The following is a 26,956-nucleotide window of genomic DNA, read 5'->3' on the forward strand; positions in this document are numbered from 1 at the left end:
AGTAAACAGACTCAAGCTTGTCAAATTATTAAGCAAGACCAGAAGTTAGTGGCAGCGCCAGAATTAGAATACAGGCCCAGCCAGTTCTTGCCATGATTGAGCCCCTTCCTCTACATCTCCTACAACTGTCTTGCTAAAGATGAAACAGGCCTCCCCGACGATGCCACATCCAGGTGCTTTAACCAGCATGTTTTCTTGATATATTGGACATCTATCTGAAATTTCACTTGAAGCAAGTAAAATTTTACTTTCGTCAATATGTATTTCATTTTCTATTTATCACCCACTTTCATTTATGGCAGACAGGTTCCAGAGGTCCTGAAAATGTCTGAAACAAAGAAGGCTACAGAACACCTGTAGCAACTTTCAACACTGGATCAAACTACAGTATGTTGGAGAAGTATTACTAAAAAGAGCAGCCTGAAAACCAGATGGTACAAAATCCATGCTCCTTATAACCCAAAGGGTTGGCTCACAATACTGGTTATGATGTTCTAAACTGTGAATCAAAGACGTGCATTACTGTATATATTTGCTTGTTGCTACTGTTTCTCCAATTAGAAGACACAAAGTCACTTTAGGTCACTTCCATTTAATTTAATATTTATTTTCATTTTATATCCAGATGTCACATTTTCTACATTAAAATATAATCATGCCGACACCCCCCGCCCACACACACCCTCTGAGAAAAAAGTGAAGAACTTTACACAACTTGAAAGATGGAATGCAGAGAAGTTGCTATTGCACCCAAGTAACAGAACACAAAGAGACCACACAGTAGACGTGGCAGCACACAGAGAAGACAGCTCAGGGCTCACAGCAGGAAGGAGCAGGAATTAAAAGGCTAACGCTTTTAAATGCTATCACTTGCGCCACAAGATTACCCTGAAGAGGCAGATCGGTTAGAAAGCTGGATCAAATAGGAGGCTTGCCAAAGGCTGCTCTCTAACAGAGTTTAAAATGTCCACACACAGGAGAGCTTTCTCCTCCCACCCTGCCTTCAGCACCTGGCAAACACTTCAGAAAATTACACCACTGTCAGCATGTCCAAATGTAGAATGGGCATAGGTTTTTCTGTTCTTTTTTAATTGTATCCCCAACTCTTTCCAAGCAACAATTACATTAGTTATTTTTATTATGATTCTTCTGCATGGAAACCCAGGAAGGAGCATCAGGACAAGGCACCGCGCCCCGATCAGGTCGATGCCAGCTGTGCAAAAGCTGCATACTTTTGTGTTACTCAGAAGGAGGGAGAGCAGCAAGACACAGGAGTCCCACTCATACGCACTAAAGAGGAAGAAGAAACTCCTTTCCTAATCTACTCATTAAATAGGAAAGAGCAGGTGGACAGTAAAAACCATCTGCTTAAAGCAGCAGCACAGACCTAGTGGTAAACCAACAATCCAAAAATAAATGTTCAGGAGAGGAGAGAACTCTGGGTTCTTCTGAGAGAAGGCTTCTTTCAGCCCCGATCCTGCCCCTAATTTGGAGATCAAAGCACTGTAACTTCAGACAGCAATACTCTGGAGTGGGTGGAGAGGGAAGGTCTGTGAGACCCAAATAATGAGGACATTATTAGGCAACTACCTACCTCACTATTTACAAATAAACACATCAGTAAGAAACTTCACCTCCATCCCTGCAGCTACTTTAAACAAAGCATTGAAGATCCAGGTTTTCTGAACGGGGATATTTTAAAGTCTGTTAGCAGTTTAAGATATTGCAACACTGGCACAATATGTCACCTATTCTTTGTTTTTAATTGCAGGGCAACACAGTAAACTCCAACACAAAGGTGGGGATGAGGGAGTGCGAGAGGAATCAAGAAAACAGAACCAGTATTACACAAGAGTATCGAGCCAGCGATGAGGTGGCAACTAGTGCTTTGCGGAGTCCCGAGGGTAGAACTCACTCAGGGTGCTCTGAGGGATTCTTTTCAGCATCTCTTTGGGGAAAATTCGGAGCAGCTGCCAGCCAATGTCCAAAGTCTCATAGACAGTGCGGTTTTCGTAAGGACCTTATAAAAAATTGAGATCAGATGAGTAAAGGCAACAACTTCCAACTTACAGATTATTCTATTCTAAGACCAGAACTGTGAGCATGGAGCATGAAGAACAGACAACAGCTAGGTCTCCCCAAACTGGATGTGACTAATGTGGACATGTCGGCACAGACAATAAGCACCTTCTGAAATTAGAGGAAAGGAAGAGGCTTGTGGGCTTGAGACAACAGGCAGTCCGTCCAGTTTGTGTAGGGGGGAAGAAGGGAGGAGCTTTTTTATTTTTATTTTAACATTTATGTTTTTATTAATTTTTAGAGAGATAGGAAGGAAGAAGGAAAGAGAGAAGAGAAATATCAATGTGAGAGAAAAACATCAATTGGTTACCTCCTGCACGCACCCCAACCAGGATCAAACAGGCAACCTCGGTATGTGCCCTGACCAGGAGTCAGAACAGCAACCTTTTGGTGCACAGGACCATGATCAACTGAGCCACACTGGCCAGGATAGGGAGGAGCTTTCTGACCATTGGGTAGGATCTAAATATCTTGGGCAATGGAAACAAAGCTAGTATTTTGTCCAGTGAGTAGTGAGAAAAAGGGTTTCCCAGGAACAGAGGCTAAATTTGACAGATACTTAGAAAGCCTGAAAGACCTTTAGAGCACCTGAATAGGTCAATGGTTTTCAAAGTTTTGTTTTTTTTTAATAGCAGAAATCAACTTTATCATGCAAACAAATCTCATTTCTTAAAACTAAGGAGTCAGAGTGGCTGAAGTTCTGGATTATTTTCTCTACCAGAAGAATTTCATTTTTATCTTTTAAGGTATTAAGGTCTGCATTAAAAAAAGAACAGATATATTTTGGCAATTTTAATGTTAACAAAAAATGTATCTCTTAAATAGAAAAGTGCACAAATTCCAAGTGTGCAGCTTCATGCATTATTCCAAAATAAACACCTCAAAGTACCACTGAGGTCAGGAAGAGTATTAGTAGGAATAGCAGGAGAGAAACCAAGCCAAGCAGCTTGAAAATCCTACATAGGCTATGAAATGAAAACCATTCTGGACTTTTTTTTTTCTTTATCCTTACCCGAGGACATTTCTCCGCTTTTTGTTCAGATAGAGTGGGTGGGAGAGAGGAAGAGGGAGAGAGAGAGAGAGAGAGAGAGAGAGAGAGAGAGAGACATCGATGTGAAAGGGACACATCGAGTGGTTGCCACCCACACAACCCAACCAGGGCCAGGGACAAACTGCAACCGAGGTATGTGCCCTTAGAGTACCTCGCTGAGAGAATCGAACCCGGGTCTCTGGCCAGGGCCCATTCTGGACTTTTTAGTAGAGAGATGATCGATGAAACTTACTCTGGCAATGATATACAGGGACAAGGGGAGCCTGGGGAAAAGGCCAGCATTAATGACTAGGGATGACGAAACCAAGGAGTGAACTAGGTCCTAAGACTCAAAGTGGGATTCAACTCAAAGAGTGGTCAGAGATCAGTAGCTTCAACATCACACAGGAACTTAAGAATAATGCCCAACAACAATGTGAGCTAACCAGGACAATGGTCATGCCAGAGGTAGACAGAAACTAAAAAGAAATTGCTAGGCAGGTGGTCAGTTGGGAGAAACTTTGGTTCTGACCATGCTGAGCCTCAGAGATGGCGGCATAAACAAAGGTGTCCCAGTTGAAGATGTGGGATTAGGGCTTCAGAAAGAGGGTAGGGATCATACATAGCAATCCAGTCAGCCCACAGAGTAAAAGCCCAAGCTAGAGGCAGAGGGAAGCACAGAGAGAACAGGCAGCTAAGCCTCTGGGAACAGAAACAATTAAGCAGGAAGATATATCAAAAAAGATGAAAACAAAATGGGTCAGAAAAGTCCCAAATCCCCAGAGCCGGAGGAGATGGCTGCAGAGGGCTTAGGAGGAAGAAGACATGGCAATGGAAGCCAACTGTAAGGAAGGGAGAAATAAGGTAGATAACATAGTTGAAGGCAGAGGGTAAGGAACCAGAGCGCTAAGGACAAGGACATGACAGAGATGAAAGACCCTCTTCTCTAATCTGGAAAAAAAGTATATAGAGACCAATGTAAAAACTCTCAACGACTGGGAAAAGAGGTCTTCAAAAATACATATCAGGCTATTTATATTCGTAAGAAAACAGTCACCTTACCCTGAGCAATAAAGTTTCTCTCAAACTTCTGTAGAAATTCCAAGTAAAGAAGATCATCTGAGGTAAGGGCTTCTTCTCCAACTACGGCTTTCATGGCTTGTACATCCTTACCAATAGCATAGCACGCATACTAAAGAGAGAAGAGTGTATAAATGTTAATAGTCATCTGGACTATATAAGGGTATTGCTTTAGCTGTCTATAAGACACCACAGAAGGAATTTCACATTATTTAAAAACATAATTCACAAAAATAAAACTCATGAAAGTATCAGAAGGACTTTATTATAAAGCAGTCTCATTCAGAAAGGAGTCTTTAGGCATGCAAAAGACACGACTACAAAAATACACTTCCTCAGAGTGTCAATGAGCTTACACTTTATAGAACATTTGAAAATCAAAACTCATACCATGGAGCAATCCATCTTGAAGTTCTATTCATTAAAGTATTTGTGATATTAGGTGTACCATTTCTATTTTTAGGTTAAAAGTATGTTTCTTTATTTGTACCTGCTGTACAGTCTCATGACTATGGAAACCAAGAATTTCGCAGAATAGATAAAGCTGCATCCCTTAGTGTTCCAGTGATTGCTTAATATGTTAAGCAAGAAATGTTAAGAGTACCCTTTCAGGAATATTCCATAATTATTATTATGATTACTAATAAAAACTTAAAATGGCCTTATGGCTTAGTTCTTTATTTAGAAGCTACCTGACACAGCATTAAACAAGGGTTTCAAGTATATGATTTTTAATCTTGGTTATCAGCATCCATCCTTATGGTAAAAAGACTGCTTGGTTCTAATGAATGTCTTTATATTTCACATGAAGCCTATACTAAAATTCTACGTGGATGTGAAAAAGTGATATGGGAGAAAGGTAAGAGGTGTAAGACGGCAGAAAGAATGGCTTCTTTAAATGCCATCCTTAAGAAGATCTACGTACCAGCTGGTTAGAGACATCGGCATGATCCTTTCTGGTCATACCTTCCCCGATAGCAGACTTCATTAACCGTGATAATGAGGGCAGCACATTAATAGGCGGGTAAATCTTGGATAGAATGGGAGGGGGAAAATATTAAAGTACAAAATTCAAGCTTTACTGGCAGTAAAGAAGCATTTTGAAACTCAATATCCCTTAAATTACATAAAACTGCAGCCGTTGTTTCCTAGATGAGTTTTAACATGTTTTCCCGGTATGAAACACTTTATGACATAATATTTCTTTTGAGAATCAAATCCAGAAAAGTGAAAGCTATACAACAGTACAAGATTATATTGAAAGTAGAATCTTCAATATCTGCCTATAGTATCAAATCTAAGTGGTCCTCTGAACTCAGACTCAAAATCACATACCAAATAAAAAGATTAACAATAATTCCACCCAACAGCTAATCCTGTACAGAACCATCAAAGATCTGTTTTTGATTACTCGGCTATGTAAGAATAAAATCTTGTCACTTTGACAACATGGATGGACCTTGAGGGCATTACGCTAAGTGTTACAAGTTAAACAGAAAAAGAGAAATACCATATGATCTCACTTATATGTGGAATCTAAAAACAAACAAAATAACCCCGAGCTCATGGATATATAGAACAGACTGGTGGTTGCCTGAGGCGGGGAGTGGGGGTGAGTAGAAAAAATGGATGAAGGGGGTCAAAAGGTACAAATTTCCAGTTATAAAATTAACAAGTCACAGGGATATGATGTATAGCATGAGGAGCATAGTTAACAAAATCGTACTGCACATTATATTCGAAAGTAGCTAGGAGAGTAGATCTTAAAAATTCTCATCACAAGAAAAAAAAAATTTTAACTATGGTGATGGGTGTTAACTGGACTTATTGTAGTGATCGTGTTGCAATATGTATAAATATTGAATCATTACACTGTACACTTAAAACTAATAGCTTAATTATTCCTCAATAAAAAAATTAAACAGAAAAAAATCTGTTTTTGTGTTATTAACAAGATTGGTAGATTATACCATTATGGAATAGAATACCCAAAAAAGTTCTTTAAGACAACTGACTCCATTTTAAGGCACAATAAAGAAAAGTGGAAATTTAATTCTTAATTGTACATCCTTATTCATACCAGGATTTTGTAGTAGGTCCTCACTTAGTGTCATTGATTGGTTCTGCGACTTTAAACAAAATGACATATATCAAAACTAGTTTTACCATAGGCTGATTGATAGAAACAAGAGTTAAGTTCCTATGGCATCTCATCAACTTTAGAACAAAATGATGTTGAATTAAACAATGTTATTTGAGGATCTGCTGTATATAGAAATGACAAGTTTACAGCCATGTCAAAATCATGTAAGTTAATATTTTCTCAAATAGATTCCTAAGAGCAAAGTCCAAGTCACTAAAGAGTAAGTGAGTAGTAGATCTGTATGCTTCACAGAGCCGCTCAAATGTCAAATACCTGTCTGTTGTGTAGCTGTCGGTCCACGTAGATCTGCCCCTCTGTGATATATCCAGTCAAGTCAGGGATGGGATGAGTGATATCTACCAGAGGAAGACATCTGACGTTAGTTAAATGTCCATCTCATATAAACAAACCCACAGGATGTTATACGTATTACCTGCTACATTACCTAAAACTGTGCTATACAAAATAATGTTCTGTGAGGATGGAAAAGTTCTATATCTGTGCTGTACAACATGGTAGCCACTAGCCAAATGTGGCTATTGAGCACCAAAAAAATGTGGCTAACATACATGAAAAACTTTATGGTATTTCTAATTTATCTAATTTTAATTAACTTTTTTTTTTTATCATCCTCACCCGAGGACATTTTTCCATTTTTTGTTCAGGTAGAGTGGGAGGGAGGGAGAGGAAGAGAGAGAGAGAGAGAAACATCGATGTGAAAGGGACACATCAAGTGGTTGCCACCCGCACGACCAACCAAGGCCGGGGACAAACTGCAACCGAGGTACATGCCCTTAGCGGGAACTGAACCCGGTTCTCTCCAGACCGCAGGCCGATGCTCTAACCGCTGAGCCAAACCGGCCAGGGCTAATTTTAATTAACTTTATAATTTAACAGCTAAATGTGGATAGAGGTTACCATATTGATCAGTTTATTTTATTTAATTAATTAATTATATCAGCATAGTTAGATATGTGTTGGCACATGAGGTAAATTAGCTGAATTCATAATAAAAGTACTATTTCTCCTAGTTATGTGATCTCTCCCCAAAATAAAAAATTCCATTTTAAACACAAAGTTCCCTTGCAGAGATTGCCAGTGGGATGTATAATGAGAGATTATTCCTAGCTCATAAGCTATTTCAACATGGAAAATACAGATGCTAGACAAGTGACTCAATGCAGGCAGTACCAAAAAGGTCACACAAATCAAGCCATGTCTAAGTCTGCTAAAGTATATAAAGTAATTTGTAGCTACTTTCTTGGAATAAAAAATTTTTATGGCAGAGGCAGTACAGTGTACCAGTTAGTATAAATTATGAGTTCAGACTGCCAGGGTTCTAAAGCTATCACTTCCTTCCCTCGACAGATCACTTTACCTCCCTGTGCGTCCGATCAGAGACTATCTCAAAGTTGCTATGAGAATCAAATGAGTCAATATTTATAAAGAACTTAGAACAGTCCTCAATTATAGTGAGTTATTACTGTTTCTGAAAATATCTCCTAAAAGTACTTTGAAACCTGAGATAAGGACTAAAGGCTGTGAGTCTTTGCTTCAGGAGCCGCCCTGGGCATACGCGGCGGACACTGCACCTGTGTGCTTCACATAGTAAGGGAAACTAATTTTTAATCAGCCTTTGGTGATCATCTGTCTCTCAAATATTGTGGCATTTACTATTAGTGTTTTTCCTCTGACACTTAAGCTACCTTAAATTATTTGTGAACATACCTAAGAAAATACCCAATTAGAATAAACAACTTATATTAGATAGAGACCATAATTTAAAAAATCCCTTATATTTAGACCAGTGTCCTGCCAACAGCAAGCACTCAACAGTAGCCAGTAAATGGAATTTTAAAATTCAAATGATAAAGAAAATTTTTTTTTCCACAAAAGGATAATGATAATTTTGAGCAGTTTTCAAATGAAAAATTTTAGTTAGGTACAAACTACTAGTTAATGTAAATCTTTAGAGGATAAAGGCTCTCAAGCAGTAGTCTTCCTTCTCACAACCAAAGCCCTTACAAGGATTAGGTCTGCTATAATCCAAAGACCAAAAACTTACCATCGTTAGGCATGGTGAGAATAGGGATTTGAGTAATCGAGCCATTTCTACCTTCCACTCGACCAGCGCGTTCATATATTGTAGCTAAGTCTGTGTACATGTAACCTGGGAAACCTCGTCGACCAGGAACCTCTTCCCTGGCCGCTGAAACCTGACAGTAAGCCAAGGAGGAGAAGATCACACACCAGAACATGGAAAGCAAAGCTTTGTTTATTTGAACATGCCGAATTACAAAGTTGGAATGTTACCTTTCTCATTTTAAACAGTCTCTAAGAGATCATTTAGAAAAATCTAGCAACACAAGTTCAAATTATTCTGCAACAAAAATGTTGACAATTAGGACCAGAATTTTTTTTTTGCTAAAATCATATCGCCATAACACAAACCTTCAGAGTGCTTGCTAAAAGAAAATGTGCTTGCAATTTTATAAACCAAAGAAAGTTAATTTTAAAACTAAGAGAACTTATTTCACAAGATTTATTTTGCCAAGGATCTTGCCATATATATGTAAGCTAAACCTGAACAGGTCAAAAGGGAAGGAAAGCTATACCAGGAGTTATTTGATGTACTTTATATTCATTATTTAATCCTCACAACAACCCTATGAGTAAGGTAATGTTGTTAATGCCACAGGTCAGATAAATAATTTCTCCAAATCACAGAGCCAGGAGTCCATTCACTGCACAAAGTAAGAACAGTAACAAATGGTCTTTCTCTTAAGAGCCATGCATACTAGAATATAGGTGTACCCATTAATCTACAACCACTAAATATCCAAAAGTATTAAGGCCAATTTTAAGCGCTACTTTGGCACCTTCAAAAGAGTGTGCTACAGCAGTGCCACTCAAAGTGTGGTCTGCAGAGCAGCTTTTATCAATGTGCAATGAGAAAATATAAATAAGCATTTAGAAAACTTTAATAGCAATTTAACAGAATAATTTTATGTCTCTTGAATCTACTAAAATAAATTTGGGCTTATAAATTATGTTTTTTTTTTTATTTCACTTTTCTAATAGCTCATTTTTATTGTATTTAGGAAAGTATTGATCTGTGATGGGTGTGGGGTGGAGGGAATTCCCCACTGAAAACACAGTAGCAGAGTGAGATATGGCAATGGATCTCAGGGAATTTTAAGAAGCTTTTACATGCTAAGAAGTGTAACTTACTCAAAATTTCAGTAACTTGCATTAGAACATACACCTCAGCTTCTGGGTGATAACTCTGGAATCTTAGTACTAGTCCTACATAAACACTGATTTTTCTAAAGGAAAAGGTTCTGAGAAGGATGCTGCCAGAATAGGGCCTTTATTCATTCAAATACTAGTTAAAAATAAAATTCTGAAAAAGGTTAAAAATTGACCATCTGGACAGAGACAGAACTTCCTGGGAGAGTAAATGAATAAACAGCCTGCTCCATTTGTCATCTACTCTCTTCTAGAATCAAGTCTTAATGCATGGAGACCATGACAGTATGATAAACAGGCTAATAATTTAAATCTTATCTTCTAATCATTTCAGCTAAAGTGACAGAAAACAACTTGGATTTTCTTTTCTGATTAAATAAGGTATTCTACTAATATATGAGCAATAAAGTTTTAAAAACATAATGAAAGAAAAACGAAAACTTGCCAAGGGACAAGATAACCCTGAAAATTAAGCCATCTGATTTACGAAAAAAGTTACCTCTCGAAGTGCTTCAGCATAAGAACTCATGTCTGTTAGGATAACCAATACATGTTTCTCACACTGATAGGCCAGAAATTCGGCTGTGGTTAGAGCCAGGCGAGGAGTGATAATTCGTTCAATGCTGAAATGGAACATAAAGTCCTATGTCACTCAAACAAAAAGGCCAAAAACAGAAGAAATTGAGATTCTGGAAATAATACTACAGTCTCCCTCCAAAAGTTTTAAATAAATTGAGGAGGATAAAGCAATTATTACTTTAAAAGTTCTCACTATATAGTTCTCAAAACAGAGAGAGAAGATTTCTCAGGTGATCATTTATTGAGCACAAACTGTGTGCTAGGTAACTTACATGCATATCTCATTTAACATGCACAACAGCTCTGTGAGACAATACTATTTGTCACATTTTTTGGAAGAGGAAACTGAGTTTCAGAGCCTAAGTGATTTGCCCAAAGCCACATAACACCAAGAAATAGAACTGGAATTTAAATACAGTTATCTCATTCTTAAGCCTATGGTGCTTTCATTATAACATTTTACCTCCCTAGTCACAGGAAACATTTTTTTACCTAAAGACTGGGTAAATAGAAAGAAATAGCTCTATTTACTTACGTAGGGTCATTAGCCAAGTTCAAAAAAAGGCAGACATTGTCCATGGAGCCATTTTCTTCAAAGTCAGATTTGAAGAACCGGGCAGTTTCCATGTTTACCTAAACAGCAATGACTTCATCAGTGCTGGGAGAAGCAACATTCTCAATATGTATTTTGGATGACAGATAAGTTATAGACCTGCATTGTTCCTTCTTTTAAAGACGTCAATGCCCTGGCCAGTTTTGCTCAGCGGTTAGAGCATCGGTCCGTGGACCAGAGAGTCCCGGGTTTGGTTCCCACTAAGGGCATGTACCTCAGTTGCAATTTGTCCCTGGCCCCGGTTGGGGTCGGGTGGGTGGCAACCAGTCGAAGTGTCTCTCTCATGTCGATGTCTCTCTCTCTCTCTTCCTCCCTTTCTCCCTCTTGCTCTATCTGAAGATAAATGCAAAAAAAAAAAAAAAAAAGTCCTCAGGTGAGGGGAAAAAAAAAAGACGTCAAGTACTCAAAAAATGTTCACAAAAGCCAACAGAGTAGCCTGCTTTGGGCACAAAGAGAATTATTATTACATTTCATAGTCACATGCCAAATTTTAATCTTTAGTTTGCCCAAAATGTCACATTGCAAATTCTCTATCTAAAGATAAATTCAATGAAATGTGTAATTTTCTATCCTGTTCTATTAAAATAAGCAATTAATATTTCATAATAAACCAGTAAATAATTATACTTACACCCATAGCAGCAAAAACAATCGCAAAATTTTCCTCACTGTAGTCCACTACATCTTTGGATTTCTTTACCAAACCAGCCTGGCGACAGATCTGAGCTGCAATCTGATGAACAGTACAAAAGCACTGAGTTGAAATCTAAAATAACATGTCTACAACAAAATGCTACACTTCTTGAAACTAATTATAAATGAAATTGGGATGTTTTAAAGGACTTTCCCAACAAAACTATTTTGTACTTTTTGCAAAGATTCCTAAGAGTAAGCAAGAAGAAAGCTATTGTGTGGATAAAGATTCAGTGTATATGGATTACATAAACAGTAAAACTGGGGATTAATGTTAAAAACCCTTTAGTTTCTCACTAACGTGAAACATTCAGAAACTCCTCCTCATTAAATTTCATACCAAACAGATCCTAGTTCTTACCTCATTGTGTGGTAAACCAGCAGCAGAGAAGATAGGAATTTTCTGCCCCCTAGCAATACTGTTCATGCCATCTATGGCTGAAATGCCGGTCTGAATCATCTCCTCTGGGTAGATTCGACACTGAGGATTGATTGGCTGGCCTAATGCATTTCCAAAAGGGAAAATTTTAATATGTCTGTACATGAAGACTAAAGCCATATAAAGCATTTCTTTCTATTCTTAGAATATCAGTTATTTCTGAAATTTAAAAATGTTTAGATAATTTTTTCCATTAGTCTTTCATCACTCACGAAACATGGTAACTCAAGTTTTTAAAAGTAAAATAAAGACAGAAAATAAGAGAGCAATCTTAACTTCAAAGCCATGGTTTTACTATTTACATTTCAGAAATACCCTAGTGATAACTTAAGATATTTACATAAAATTTTAAGATGATCTCTAGGAAAATTAAATTTATTAAATAATAATTAATTAATTATGGAATGTATTGGTTATCGACTTAAAGTATCACAAAAATCACTCTCTATCTGGCAAAGACATAAGATTGATAGATATAGGCCATTTTCCACAAAACAAAGAAATCCATTTACTACACTTACCCATGATGTCAAGGAAGTCTTCAGCCAGTACAACAGGGCCTCTGTCAATCGGTTTTCCTGATCCATTGAATACCCGACCTGTAAAAAAGTAAGATAGTACAGAGTGGACAATGACATAAATATTCATCATTCTTTTTTTACTTTATGGCAACATACTAAAAAGGAAACAGATCTCTGCTCGAAATGAATAATAATATCAATTTACCAAGCATATCCTCAGACACTGGTGTTCGGAGAATATCCCCAGTAAACTCACATGATGTTTTCTTTGCATCTATACCTGAAGTCCCTTCAAATACCTAGCAAGAAAGAAAAGTAATCAGTAGGGTAAAAGACATTTAAATCATAAATATTTAAATTTTGTAAGCCCCTTATAAAGTCAAATACATAAACATACACTATTTTTAATATCACAAACACAACCTCTTGACAAGGGTTGTTCCTGTAGGACATTTAATTCTACAAGCAAGCTAAGAATATTTTTTACATTTAAAAAAAGTTGTTTAATTTTAAAAAAGAAAGAAGAAAAAAAAATATGCATCAGAGACCTTAGGAGGCTCCACAAAGCCTCAAAAATTTACTGTCTGGTCCTTTACAGACATTTTGCTGACCCTTGTTTCCGATTCTTTCTAGAACATGTTATTTGAGAAAAATGGCATTTCCCATAATCAGTAACATTAAAAACTAGGAATTATAGGAGACACTTTAAAGAAACAGACTCAGATCTCATTTTGGTTTCATCCCATAAGATGTGAATTCTGCTTTTCATCTCTCTTCTTCTATGTGATTATCCTGCTTCATTTCTATCCATTAAAAAAAAAAAAAAAAAGGTCATTTACTAGTGGAGTTATTGGGCTAGAATGGATATAAGTGGCTGACATTTGCCAAGAAAATATGCAAATTAATTTTCTCCCCCGGATACTTATTCAATGATGACTTGAAAAAACAAGCAGTGTTCCTTACGTTTTTTTGATTAGGAAAATTTCAACTGGCCAGGATTTAAAAGTGATGCTTACCTGAACCACTGCTTTGGAACCACTAACTTCTAGAACTTGCCCACTTCTCTTCGTGCCATCTGGTAACGTCAAGTGAACAATCTCAGCATATCTGGGAAACTAAATCAAAAAAAATAAAAGATCAATAACTAAGTACAGGGTTAGGGCTTCAAGTTAGATTTAGGGTTGGGGTAAAAGCTCCCCAAAATACTCCATTTGCTCTGTCTGAATCAAAAGCATGTAACACCTCCCTGACACACAAGTATACTGAGAATTTATGATATCTTCAAGTAGTTTAGGTCCCTAAAACGCTAATCACTGGTATATACACTGGCAAATTAGCAGAAGGTACAGAGAGAAAAGTCTTAAATCCATGAAAGCACAGCAATTAAAATTTTTCCTTCGGTGTGTATTTTAAAGTTCTGAGACTACAGAATGTTACAGAACTTACAAATAGCCATGTTCCCCCTACTCAGAACTGATGTTTGCTGTCTGCAATCTGGACTGCATGTGTAATCTGTGTGCTCTGGGGGCAGGGGAATAAAATGCAACTAAATAATAAAATAATGACTATTATAACAGTAACGTTACCCCCTCAATCTAATTCTCCTAACCAGTCATGTATTCCTTTAATCCATTCTTAGTATTTTAAATGCATGTTTCCAAAAATAGTGTGGTTTCATTTATATAAATGGCAACATACTAAATATCCTGCAACTTGTTTTTCATTTTACCTCGTTTGGGATCTGTCATGGTAATAGTCATCTTATTTTATCAACATAATATATTGAAAGGTGCACCATTATTTTGTGTGATGTGAAAAAAAAAAATCTGCCCATTAAACTATGACAGACCATTGACTGTAACTTGATTTTGGGAATCAAAGATGTGCTAACTTCAAATAGATGAGTTGGGTAGCAGTCTCCATTTTCTTCTCTTCTGGAAATGCTAACATGCAAATATATGGGCATCTTAGAATTAATGTTAGAACAGATGTAGTAAAAATAAAATCAAATGACACCACATTTTATTCAGTTGGTCTACCAATTGAGTTGAAGGTTGTTCCAAATTTACAGTGACAAACATGCTGCAATAACATTCTCCCATGTGCTCTTCATGCAAGTGGGACCAAGTTTCCCTAAGGTATTTGAACCTAGTGGTAGGTTATAGGCTGTGCCATTTTCTGCCAAATTACTCTGCAAAGGAACTCTATTAATTTACAATCTTCCTAGCAGTATATGGAAGTATCTTTACCCTACATCTCTATCAGCTTATATAATTATTATTAAACATTAACTTTTACCATTCGATAAAGTAAAAAATAGAATCATTCTGATTTGCATTTTCTTTACTAATATTAAGCATCTTTTCATGTTTACTGACAATTCAGACTTTATTTCCTATGACTGGCTTATTCATCTTTTCCTCACTTTCCAAATGGATCTGTTTTTTCTTATTTACTTGTAGGAGTTTTATAGATTCTGGATACTAATCTTTTTGCAAATATGTGTTCCCAGTTTCTTGTCTTGTAATTTTATGTTATCATATGAAGTTTTAAAACTATTTATGTAATAAAATAATGTTTTCCTTTATGATTTGTGCCTTTTGTGTACTGTTGAGAAAAACCTTCCAATCTGAAGTCATTAAAATGCTCTTCTGTACTGTCTTCTAAAATAGGTTTTTCATGTTCAGGCCTTTAATCCATCTGGAATTACTTTTGGTATATAATTTTACTGTTCTCACTTTCATTCTTTTTCATATAGGAAGCCAAATGCCCTAATATTTACAGAGAAGCACAAAATGTGTCCCACTGACTAGTCATGTAGCCTTTACCATTTACCAAGGTCAATTCTCACGTCTGAGGAGAGTTCCTAATTTCACTCCACTGACATACCTGCTTACTCCTGCACCAAATCTCTACTCCTAATTACTGTATCTCTAACTGATTTTGTTACCTGGGGAAAATGAACATCTTTTACTATTGTGTCATTCATGAATATGGAATCTACACTTAAGTTTTCTTTTCTCTTTCAACAAAGTTTTATGTTTTTCTGTAAATAGGTACTAATTATTCTAATTAGTTAACCTGGCATATAGAACACTACTGATTGCTGTAGGCTGATCCTTGTATGCAGAAACTCTGCTTTAAATCTTGTTTCTAACAGTCTGTCCAATGAACATCTTGGGGTTTTCTGTTTAATCATATCACCAAGAAATGATGATTATTTGTGCCTTATTCTTTATAACCCCTTTATTCCCTAATTTCTTTTCCCCACAGCACTAGTTAGGTTCCAAGCACACAGATGGATAGTGTGGTGACAACAGCATCTTCACTTGTTCCTGATTGAAATGGAAATGTTTGGGCCCTGGCCGGTTTGGCTCAAGGATTAGAGCATCCACCCACAGACCAAAGGATCACGGGTTTGATTTCCAGTCAAGGGCATGTACAAGGGTTGCGGGTTGGAGTTTTGCGGGAGGCAACCAATTAATGTGTCTCTCTCACTCAATATTTCTCTCTCCCTCCCTCCCTTCCACTCTATCTAAACATCAATGAAAAATTATCCTCAGGTGAGGATTAATAACAGAAATTTTTTTTAAAAAAAGAAGTGTTACCCGGCCAGTGTGGCTCAGTGGTTGAGTGTTGGCCCATGCACCAAGAGGTCACCAGTTCAATTCCCAGTCAGGGCACATGCCCAGATTGTGGGCCCAATCCCCAGTGGGGGGCATGCAGGAGATGGCCAATCGATGTTTCTCTCTCTCTCTTTTCTTCTCTCTCTAAAAAAGAAATCAATAAAAAAAAAACTTTAATAAAAATAGAAAAAGGATGTTTCTATAGTTTCTCCTTAAGTATGCTGTTTGCTATAGGTTATGGTGGGTATCCTTCAAGACCATAAACGTTTGTTCTAGTGCTTATTTCTGAGAGACTTGTTTGTTTTTAATCCTCACCCAAAGATATTTTTGTTTATCTTCAGATAGAGTGGGAAAGAGGGAGAGAGAGGGAGAGAGACACATTGACGTGAAAGAGACACATCAACTGGTTGCCTCCCGTACAACCTGGACCAGGGCCAGGGATGAAATGTAACCGAGGTATGTGCTCTTGGCCGGAATTGAACCTGGGACTCATTGGTCTGCGGGCCAATGCTCTATCATTGAGCCAAATTGGCCAGGGCTCCAAGAGACTTTTTAAAACATGAGTAATTTTATCAGATACTTTTTCTGTATTTATTAAGCAGAGCATAAGATTTTTCTAGTTTAACCCATTAAAGAGTTGAATTATACTGATATATTTTCTAATATCAAGCATCTTTGTATAACTTGGATAAACTCTACTTTGTCATAATTCTGTTTATTTTTTGTTAATATCTAATACATACATATTTTTATTAAGAATTTTGGAATCTGTGTCTGTAAGTGAACCTAGCTATATTTTTATTTTCTTTTACTACCGTTAGTTTGCTTTGGGAATCAAAGATGTGCTAACTTCAAATAGATGAGTTGAGTAGCAGTCTCCATTTTCTTCTCTTTTGATATAATTTGTTAACATTATCTGTTCCTTGATCCTATGCATATGCTTTACGTTGAGAACAAAATCCAAGACATAAAAAAAAATCACTCTAAATCTGGTGGTATAAAGCAATTCTTTATTTATTTTTCTTTATTGATTTTAGAGAGAGAAAGGGAGAGGGAGAGACAGAAACATCGATGAGAGAGAACATCGACTGGCCGCCTCCTGCATGCCCTGCACTGGGGATTTGGCCCACAACCTGGGCATGTGCCCTGACCAGGAATCAAACCGGTGACCTCTTGGTACATGGGTCGACGCTCAACCACTGAGTCACAGTGGCGCCAGGCCAAAGCAATTCTTTTAAAAAAATTTTATTTTATTGTTGACAGTATTATAGATGTCACCAATTTTCCGCCCATTTACCATCCCCCCAGATACTGTCTGTGTCCACTGGTTATGCATACATGTATATTTGTTCTTTGATTTATCTTCCGCCCCCTCAAGATACATCAGTCTGTTCCAAGCCTCCATGCCTCTGCACCTATTTTGTTCCTGTTTTCTATGTTAATTACATTCCACTTATGAGATCACGTGATATTTGTCTTTCTCTGACTGACTTATTTCACTCAGCGTAATATTCTCCAGGTCCATCCATGCTGTTGCAAAGGGCAAGAAATCCCACCCTTTTTTCACAGCTGCATAGTACTCTATTATGTAAATGTACCACACCTTTTCTATCCACTTATCTACTGATGTACACTCGGGCTGTTTCCAGATTTTAACTATTGTAAATCACGCTGCTATGAACATAGGTGTGCGTACATTCTAATTGGTGTTTCAGGCTTCTTAGACTATATTCCTAGGAGTGGGATCACTAGGTCAAATGGCAGTTCCATTTTTAATTTTTTGAGGAAACACCAAATTGTTTTCCATAGTGGCTGCACCAGTCTGCATTCCCACTAGTTGTGTACTAGCCTTCCATTTTCTTCACATCCTCACCAGCACTTGTTTATTATTTATGGTAGCCATTCTGGCAGGTGTGAGATGCTATCTCATTGTAATTTTAATTTGTATCTCTCTGCTGATTAGTGATGTTGAGCATATTTTCATATGTCTATTGGCCATCTATATGTTCTCTTAGAGAAGAAATATCTATTCTGGTACTGTTTCTATTTTTTAATTGGGTTATCTGTCTTCCTTTTGTTAATCTGTATGAGTTCTTCATATATTTTGGAAATTAACCCCTTGTCAAATATGTGCTCCCATACAGTGGGTTCCCTTTTCATTTTGATGTTTTCTTTTGCTATGCAGAAGCTTTTTAGTCTGATGTAATCTCATGTTTATTTTTTCCTTTGCTTCTCTTGCCCTAGAAGATGTATCTGTGAAAATTCTGCTACGTGAGATGTCTGAGATTTTGCTGCCTACGTTTTCTTCTAGGATTTTTATGGTGTCGCGACTTACATTGAACTTTTATCCATTTTGAATTTCTTCTTTTGTACGGTGTAAATTGGTGGTCTAGTTTCATTTTTTGCACATACTTGTCCAATTTTCCCCAAACCATTTATCACAGTGGCTAAGACTTCCAGTACTATGTTAATAAAAGTGGTGAAAGTGGACATCCCTGTTTTTTTCCTGTTCTTAAGGGAAATGCTTTTAGTTTTTGCTCACTGAGTATGATGTTGACCATAGGTCTATCATATATGGCCTTTATTATGCTGAGATATGATCCCTCTATTCCCACTTTGCCGAGAATTTTCATCAAAAATGGGTACTAGATTTTGTCGAATGCCTTTTTTCTGCATCTATTGATATGATCATATGACTTTTATTCTTCATCGATGTTTCTATCTCTCTGTCCATCTTACTTCCTCTCTCTCTCTCTCAAATCAATAAAGGAGAAATAAATTTAAAAAAAAGAGAGAGAGTACGTTTACTACAGCTGGGGACAATGAAACAAAGGAAGGGCTTAGTACATCAATATTATTTTGTCGTCCTATCATAAAACCTCTTTGGGAGTGTATTGTCTATATTCTATCTAGTGAAGATATTTTTTCTATTTTGTCAAACAGAATATGTATTTCTTTCTAACCAATAATATGCTCTTTTGCTGTATTTATGACTTTATAAACAATTCAGTTGCATAATATACAAAACAATTTGTTGTATTTTATCTGATGAATTATTGTGTGGTTTTATACGTTCTCACATTTTTGGTAACTCATAAATAGGCTGTTGAACTCTTTATGTATTCTTTAATTTTTAGAGTATTAAAGTTTAAATAAATGAAGTTCCTATTGGTTTTAAGGAATAAAAAAAAAAACTAGAAATTTGCCCTGGCTGGTTTGGCTCAGTGGTTGGAGCGTTGGCCTGCGGACCAGAGAGTCCCGGGTTCGGTTCCCACCAGGGGCACGTACCAAAAAAAAAAAAAAAGAAGAAATTAGTTTTGCTGGACATATTTGATCATAGAACTCAGACAGATGACTGCCCAGGATATTCAATTACAGACTATATTCTATGCCTCTTTTTCTAGATAATACTAATGTGTTTATAATTTTTATGTATATACGTGGCTACAATGACATTAACTAAAGATACAACAAACTGAAAAAGTAAAAAACTATACTTTGCTTTAGCGTTTCACTGTTGAGATAATCTGCTCCTATGTATTCAATACCTAAATACCAGTGTCATGCTCTCAAAGATAAAAATAACTGTTTATTCACTCATAGACCTTAAAATTTTAGTATAGAAGACAAAAATATGACAAGTAATTATCACAATGGTAGTCTGTAAAATCCCTAAGATAACATATATCTATACAATATCCTATAGGTTATAAAACACATTCATAAATACTATTGTTGTTTTTTCACCTAACATACCTGTGAGGTAAAGCAACATTTTTGTTTTTTAATTTTGCAGATAAGAGATTCTAGGTCACAAACAGAATCCACAGTAGATTCAGTACTGGAATCCAGTCTTCTAATTTTTTACCTAAAACTCTTGTTTCCTATATAGCACTGACATTCAGACCAAGGAATGGCTTAAAAATCATAACATTAAATTTAAAGTATACTTAAACAAGACTTAATGCCACGGTTTTAACTTCATAAATGGTTAAACGATGACGGTGGAGTATTACCTTAACATGATCTAAGATCACTAGTGGACCATTGACTCCTGATACTGTCTTGTATGCTGGAAAAAAAAACACCAGAAGAGTCTGTTTTAATCAAATAGAAAAACAGCCTAAATTCTCTCTCTGGAATTACACAAAAACTCCGCTTATCATACTTATTACAACATGGAGCACTCAAATAGTTACAAATCTTTTCATTGAATTTATTAAATATGCCTGTGCTTGTACAACTTCTCATGATCTACCCACATCCAACCAAAAACATTCTGAATCCTTACTATGAGTAAGTCACGATGTTTTAAGAACCCAGGACACACACAAAAAAAAGACACAGAGGAACAGATTTCCCTCATGAGTTCAGTTTTATATAGAGAAGAGGGAAGTTAAGGGCTCTAACAGATGTGCAGAGGGTTTGTAGGAGCACAGGAAAAACCTAGCTGTTGTTCTTACCTCAGAGAAAAGGAAAACTTTGTAGAGGAGGTGGCACTTACCAAAGCAGATGAGGGGAAAGGAATACTTAAGCACAAATGACAAAATTCACAAAGAAAATCTGAGAAAATGTAGTCTGTTAAGGTAGAAACCTATCATTAAATGGTATCTTAAAAACTATGGGAAACGCCCAGTAAGGGTTCCTCAGTGATTGACCATTGACCCACACACCAAGAGGTCGCAGGTTTGATTTCCAGTCAGGGCACATGCCTGGGTTGTGGGCCAAATCCCCACTGGGGGGCATTTAGGAGGTGGCCAATTGATGTTTCTATCTCTGTCCCCTTCTCTCTTCCTTTCTCTCTAAAAATCAATTAAAAAAAAACAAAAACTATGGGAAAATAGTTTTATGAAAGAGGGAGTAGACATTGGAATGAAAGGCTAGAGGGTCGAATAAGGTAAGTATCCTTTAAAAAAAAAAAGTCAAATGTTACTGTCAGTTGAGAGGCTTATATTTTCCACTAGAAATTATGCCCTGGGAATAAACTGCCAGTCTGTTAAGGTAGCCAATCCCTAGGGTAGCTATCTTTGAACTATATGACCCCTCACACAACTTGTCAAATGTTATGGCAATTAGGTATAAAACAAAACACTCCAGACAGAATTCTAGTATCAGAATTAACTATATTTTATAATCAGAACAGCTGAAAAAACAAATTAAATGAATGTATGAAGAAAACTTAGTATAAAGCCTAAAATAATTTCTAAGAAGCTGACAACCAATTGGGAATTTTACACTTGCATGATTTCTTGTTGAATCTTGCAGAGATTTCTGGCACAGATATAGACTCCCAAGAATGAGGAAACCATTTTATAACCAGTCTGTTCACTCAAGGGGCTCCAGAACTCAAAAACACAATTTCTTCAGCCAGAAAGCAGTACCCTGGTAGAAACATGTGGATAGAGCAGGCAAGCACTACCAGGGCATCTTGGCTTTATCACAGGACATTTACATCCTGACATGAAATATTTGCTTGAATACATCTGTAATTATAATTTCTCATCAGAGGTTCCAAAATGACTTTTTTTTAAAAAAACTTTAGACAAAAGGCAAGTCACAAATTTAAAAAGTTAAGTTACTTGAATGGATAGTAATATAAAATATTCCTTAAAAATTATTAGAAAGATCCCAAATGTCATATTGTTTTAAAATAATCTAATACCCTTAAAAATAATTCCTACCCCTGAAAAATTATCTACTGTTATTTTTTTAAGAGTACAAACATTTTATCAGTGATTTCTAAAATTGCTATGTGGAAATGCAAAGTGAGTTACATTAGAAACATGTTTTCTTAGAACCTAGTTTTTAAAAATACAGAAACAGAGACCTTTGCTAAACTTTTACCTAAACGGTTGGGGATGAAAGGAGGGAGTGGGCTGGTTGGGGGACGTGATCTAGTTTTGAGATTTATAGGCGAATATATCATCAATAAAAGCCTTAAAGTTCTGAAAGACTCTACTTTTTGGACAAGATTTGCATCTCCTTTGAACTTCTAACCTCTACAATAATAGTGTTTCAGAATCTTCTATTTAAACTCAAGCTCATTCAAAATTATGAAGTTTTGCCAGTCACAAGCAAAAGCATGACCAAGAAAAAGAAACATGAGTCATTGCTTTTTCTGGAAACAGTGAATATAGCTGACTTCTACATAAGACAAAGTTCTACTTCACCAAAAGTCTCCAAATTTGCAACAATATATGTAGCCTTTAAAAAAATTTTTAATATAAATTTTATTTTTCAATTACAGTTTACATTCAATATTATTTTGTATTAGTTTCAGGTGACTAGCACAGTGGTTAGTGAAGCATGTACTTTGCAAAGTATCCTCCCTCCCAGATATTTCCAGTGCCCACCATGCATAGTTATTACAATGTTGACTATATTCCCTATGCTGTGTTTGAAATCCTATGTAGCAGGAAAGCCAGTAAGTAGTCATTCAAATTCATTAATACCTACACTAGCAACACACATTTAATAAGTACTTTGTCAAAAATTCTTATTTAAGCTCCATAACAGGTCTATGAGTTAACTAATATTATTCCAAGTTTTAGAAGAGAAAATTTATTCTCAGAAATTAAGTAACTTGCCCAAGAATCTGAATTTATATAGTCTGGTTCTAGAGTCATTTGTTCTTTAACTCTGCACTACAGCTCAAATTATAAAACTGAACCGGTCGTCTCTTTTGTGGTCTGGTACATTTATAATCATCTGCAAGACTTATGTAGCTATATCACTCAAAATAATTTCATTGAGTCTTCATCTTTTAGTTATGAAAAAATAAGTTATTTTTACTATTTAATGCACTGCATAATGACTCCCTTTGTGTCCACATTTTGTCATAACTGCAAAATAATCTTTGTTCAATGGAGTGTAGCCACTGGGGAGTTTAAGCAGAGGAAAGAATCTAATGCAGATGCTTCAGCAGTTTTCCCTCACTGGAAAACATGAAAAACAGGAGACTATTTCAGAAACAACTCGGAGGTTAAGCAACATGGTTTAAATCAAACTGACATACACAAACTAAACTAGTTAAGTGTTACAATCCAAACTAAATAAAAAAAAATTACCAAACAAAAATGTGGAGAGTACACCACACTTTTATAGAGCATCTTTGGAAAGGTTACCTGATTTCAGCTCCACAAAATGCTGGGTGGTAGGCAAGGCTGTTACACCCATTCTATACTTATACTAAAGCTCTGAGAAATCTGTTACTAAATGGGAATGCCAGGATTAGAAGTGGTTTTTTTTGTTTTGTTTTGTTTTGTTTTCCCCCTAATTCTAAAGTTGGCACCCTATAATATTTCTGAACTTAGTATCCACAGTTTGGAGATGACACAGTTCTGATCACTTGGACTACAAATAAACACTAGAAGACAGTTAATATATAAACTATAGTTCTTTTCCATAATAATAAAACTATTTGCAAAAGAAAAAGAAAAAAAAAAAAAGCAGAGAAAATGCTATCAAACACTACCTTTTTCTCTCAGAATATTTCCAGTTTCCATCAACATTACCATTAACAGCCCAAATCAGAATAACAATTTAGAGTAAGGCTGCCAAAGACATTAAACTGCTCTTCAAAAAGGTAAAAACCCATTCACAGATTACATGAATAATTCTATTTACCAAAATAATGACCAACCATTCCTCTCTTGAAAATTTCCAAATGAACAAGAATCTGGGTCTGCAGGGGACAATCAGAACTTGACAACACAGCAGATACATGTTTACATTATATGCCAAACACATTGTATAACCAATAGGTCACATCTTTGATTCTGAACTATCAAGCAGAAAATATATACTTATGGAGAAACATTTAAAACCAAACTCTACAAAGGTTTTTAAGAAGCACATATTTTGTCAGATGACATCCTCTTCCTCCTGCAGGATATGGATTGTTCAACACTACTACCGCCACTTAATGATTGTGAAATTTTTTAAAGAGAAAATTCGACAGCCATTGCACAAGAGATCTAGTCCTTCAGCCTCTGCCTTATTACCAAAACAAAAACCCAGAGCAATCATCTTCCATTGTGCAAGAGTATATATACTCACACCCTGAGCAGTGGGCACCAAGAGAGAGGTCCTAGAAAAAAGCAGGCCCAATGGTTCCTTTATTTGATTTTTCAGGGGCTAGCTGTTTTATGATGTAAGAAACATAAGGTTAGTTAACCTAGGGTCTCAAGAACAATGGAGATAATCTAATTAAAATGTTTGACATCCAAAACCTCTAAGTATACTATTGAACACTGTTCTGTTCAAAATTTAAAAGATGCTCTGACATGCACTAAGCCATGCCCCAGCCGTGTACATTTGTTTATTCTCAGGGACTGGTGAATGCACACATTTACTAGACATATTCAGTATAAATTTAAAACTACAGTAGTACATATAGAAAACTTTTCTGTGAAATTAAACTTTTCATGCATATTATATAACAGACTTGGCTTTAACAGACACCCTCTTGCCTGAATTAGTCTGTTATATCAAGGTTTTACTGTGTGATACCATTTATGCTTTTTTTTAGTCCTCACTTGAGGATATTTTCCACTGATTTTTAGACAGAGTGCAAAGAAGGAGGTTGAGGGGGTGGAGAAAAACATCCATGTGAGAGAGACACATCAATTGGTTGCCTCCCCCTTAACCCCGAGACTTCCAAGGCCAGGGATTGAACCTGCAACCAAGGTGCGTGCCCTTGACCCGAATCCAACCTGTGACCCCTTGGTCCTTGGCCCCTTGCTCTAACAGGTGAGGCAAAACAGCCAGAGCCATTTATGCTTTTTAGAATAACCCAGACACAGGTTTATTCAACTCAACCAAGTATCCCAACTCCCTACTTTAATTCCATCCACGTTAAGAATCTATCCACTAAACTATTAGAACAAGGGGTTTAAATGCAAATTATACAACAATTACAAGACACAGTAAATACTTCTATGTGTCAAGCAAGTGTGCTAGGCACTGAGGATACAAAAAGGATTCCTGACCTCTAAAGGTTCAGTTTTAAGCATCATGTTTGCAACAAATTTGTCAGGAGGAATCTCATCTGCAGAAGTTCAGTCTCTGGCTAGGCACACAGAACACTGAGATATACTCATCTCCCTTAAGGGCTTACAACCTTAATCATGGAGAACCCTCTAAACAATGTTATTATTTCAGCTGATACTCTCTGAATTGACACTAAATGAGTATTTATATAAAAACTGACTATTGCCCCCTTATAATCCTTCCCTAGAAGCACCATTAATGTCTATCTCCTCTACTCAAAGCAAAACACACAAATACAATTCATAAGTGAATTTGTAATTGCTAGGTATAAATTTATTGTTAAAGTCCACATAAGTATGCCACAGCTGTCAATTTCCTATATCAGCTCATATAATCCCCCAATAGACAATCTCTAATTCAGATAATCTCCAGTGTAAAAAGCACATCTCAGCAAACCAATCAAGTGTTTCCCTTTCCTCACACTGCAGTGCCATCACATGACCCAGTGACAGATCAGGATGGTATTAGTCAGGCAGGAGAGAAACCCTTCATCTGAAATTCTTTTTAACTAATGAGCCATCCACAAACAGGCACTATGGCAATTAACTAGTGCAAATATAATACTGCCAACTGAGGAAACATCAGGTGCTTTTCCGAATTCTAAGTCTTTTTCCAGGGTTCATCCCCAGTTCCTAAGAAAGCTGTCAAGAGAGGTCTGACGCTACACAACTTGTTCAGAAATCAAGAGCCATTTCTTGAGCAGTTCACTTAAATCTGGCTTATATAAGGCCTTTTTATAATCACAACACTCAAACATGCCTATGCATATTTTGCATATGTGCTCTATAATATGAGCAAAGATGCTGGGTTTCCCCAAGACAGCTTTGCATTCAACCAAGTTAGCTTAACTGGTCGGTAGAGGCAATGGTAGAAAAAGACCCGGCAAGAATGAAGAAACCTGGAATTTTAGTTCGCTCTGGTAATAATTAGGTGTCTAAAGCCTGGCACGTCTTGTCCCTCCAGGAACCTTAGGTTTCTCACCGTAAATTGAGAGGGTTAGACTAGATAACCTGCAGGATACGTTTCAGCTCTTGGTTCTGTGATAGGTAGGTGTCCTGCCGTGGAGCAGCCCCTCCACCGAACATCTCGCTCTGGCAGCAGCGGACCTCCGTCCCGAAAGGCCTGACCACGTCAGCGATGGCACTACACCTTGGCCTGCGGAAGGAGCTGCCCTGAGGTCCCTGCCACAGCGAGCAGATGGGAAGGGGCGTTCCCTGGACCCCTAAATATCCAAACGAGGTCGTGCGAAGATTACGACGGGAGTGCCCTGCCGCGGCCCTTCCCTCGGAGGCAGAAAGCAAGTGCCTAAAAATGCTCCACCCCAGGGAGGTTGGAGAGGGCGGGGCAACACCCAGGAGCCCACCAGCCCCAGGAGAAAGTTCCCGCCGGTGTCCTTTTCCTCACGGTAATATAAGGTCCACTTAAATATTCTAGAGAGAGCTCAGTGGGTGAGGGTAGGAGGGACGCGAAAGGGAAAAATAAACCCACCCCCACCTCCCAAACCACTGGCTAAGCAGGTGAGCAAGAGCAAGGGGCTGGGCTAAGGAGCAAAGACAGGATCCATCTTGCTCTCTGATACTTACTGAGGCGAGGCTGGGAGAGGTAGTTCCGGCTCGCTGCCAGCGTCTGCTCCCAAGAGCCCGCCACCGGCCCACTGGTGGGCACCGGCAGCTCGGGTGCGGCCCCGTTCACGATCCCCCGCATAGCCCGCAGCGCCATCTTGTCTCCTCCGTCCCGACTGGCCCCGCAGCAGCGCCGCGCAGGCGTAGATATAGCAGGGACAGCCCGCGCACCCGGCTCCGCCCATGCGCGCTGCGGAGCCTCGGCCTCGCCCCGCCCCCTTCGCTGCTCTC

General features: G+C 37.4%; 1 protein-coding gene across 1 annotated transcript; it reads right to left on the minus strand.

Annotated features, from left to right (window-relative positions):
• Window positions 1-586: 586 nt before the first annotated feature.
• Window positions 587-26,848, minus strand: ATP6V1B2 (ATPase H+ transporting V1 subunit B2). The gene is made up of 14 exons (XM_036240291.1): window positions 26,687-26,848; window positions 20,069-20,124; window positions 13,443-13,541; window positions 12,632-12,725; window positions 12,427-12,504; window positions 11,828-11,967; window positions 11,405-11,506; window positions 10,696-10,793; window positions 10,081-10,204; window positions 8,398-8,548; window positions 6,606-6,688; window positions 5,115-5,219; window positions 4,172-4,301; window positions 587-2,020 (listed from the first exon to the last, which is right to left on the minus strand). The coding sequence occupies exons 1-14, from the start codon at window positions 26,820-26,822 to the stop codon at window positions 1,881-1,883; spliced, it is 1,536 nt and encodes a 511-aa protein (XP_036096184.1). The 5' UTR covers window positions 26,823-26,848; the 3' UTR covers window positions 587-1,880.
• Window positions 26,849-26,956: the final 108 nt, after the last annotated feature.

This window comes from Molossus molossus, unplaced genomic scaffold (genome assembly GCF_014108415.1).
Source record: "Molossus molossus isolate mMolMol1 unplaced genomic scaffold, mMolMol1.p scaffold_m16_p_4, whole genome shotgun sequence".
Taxonomy (NCBI): Eukaryota; Metazoa; Chordata; class Mammalia; order Chiroptera; family Molossidae; genus Molossus; species Molossus molossus.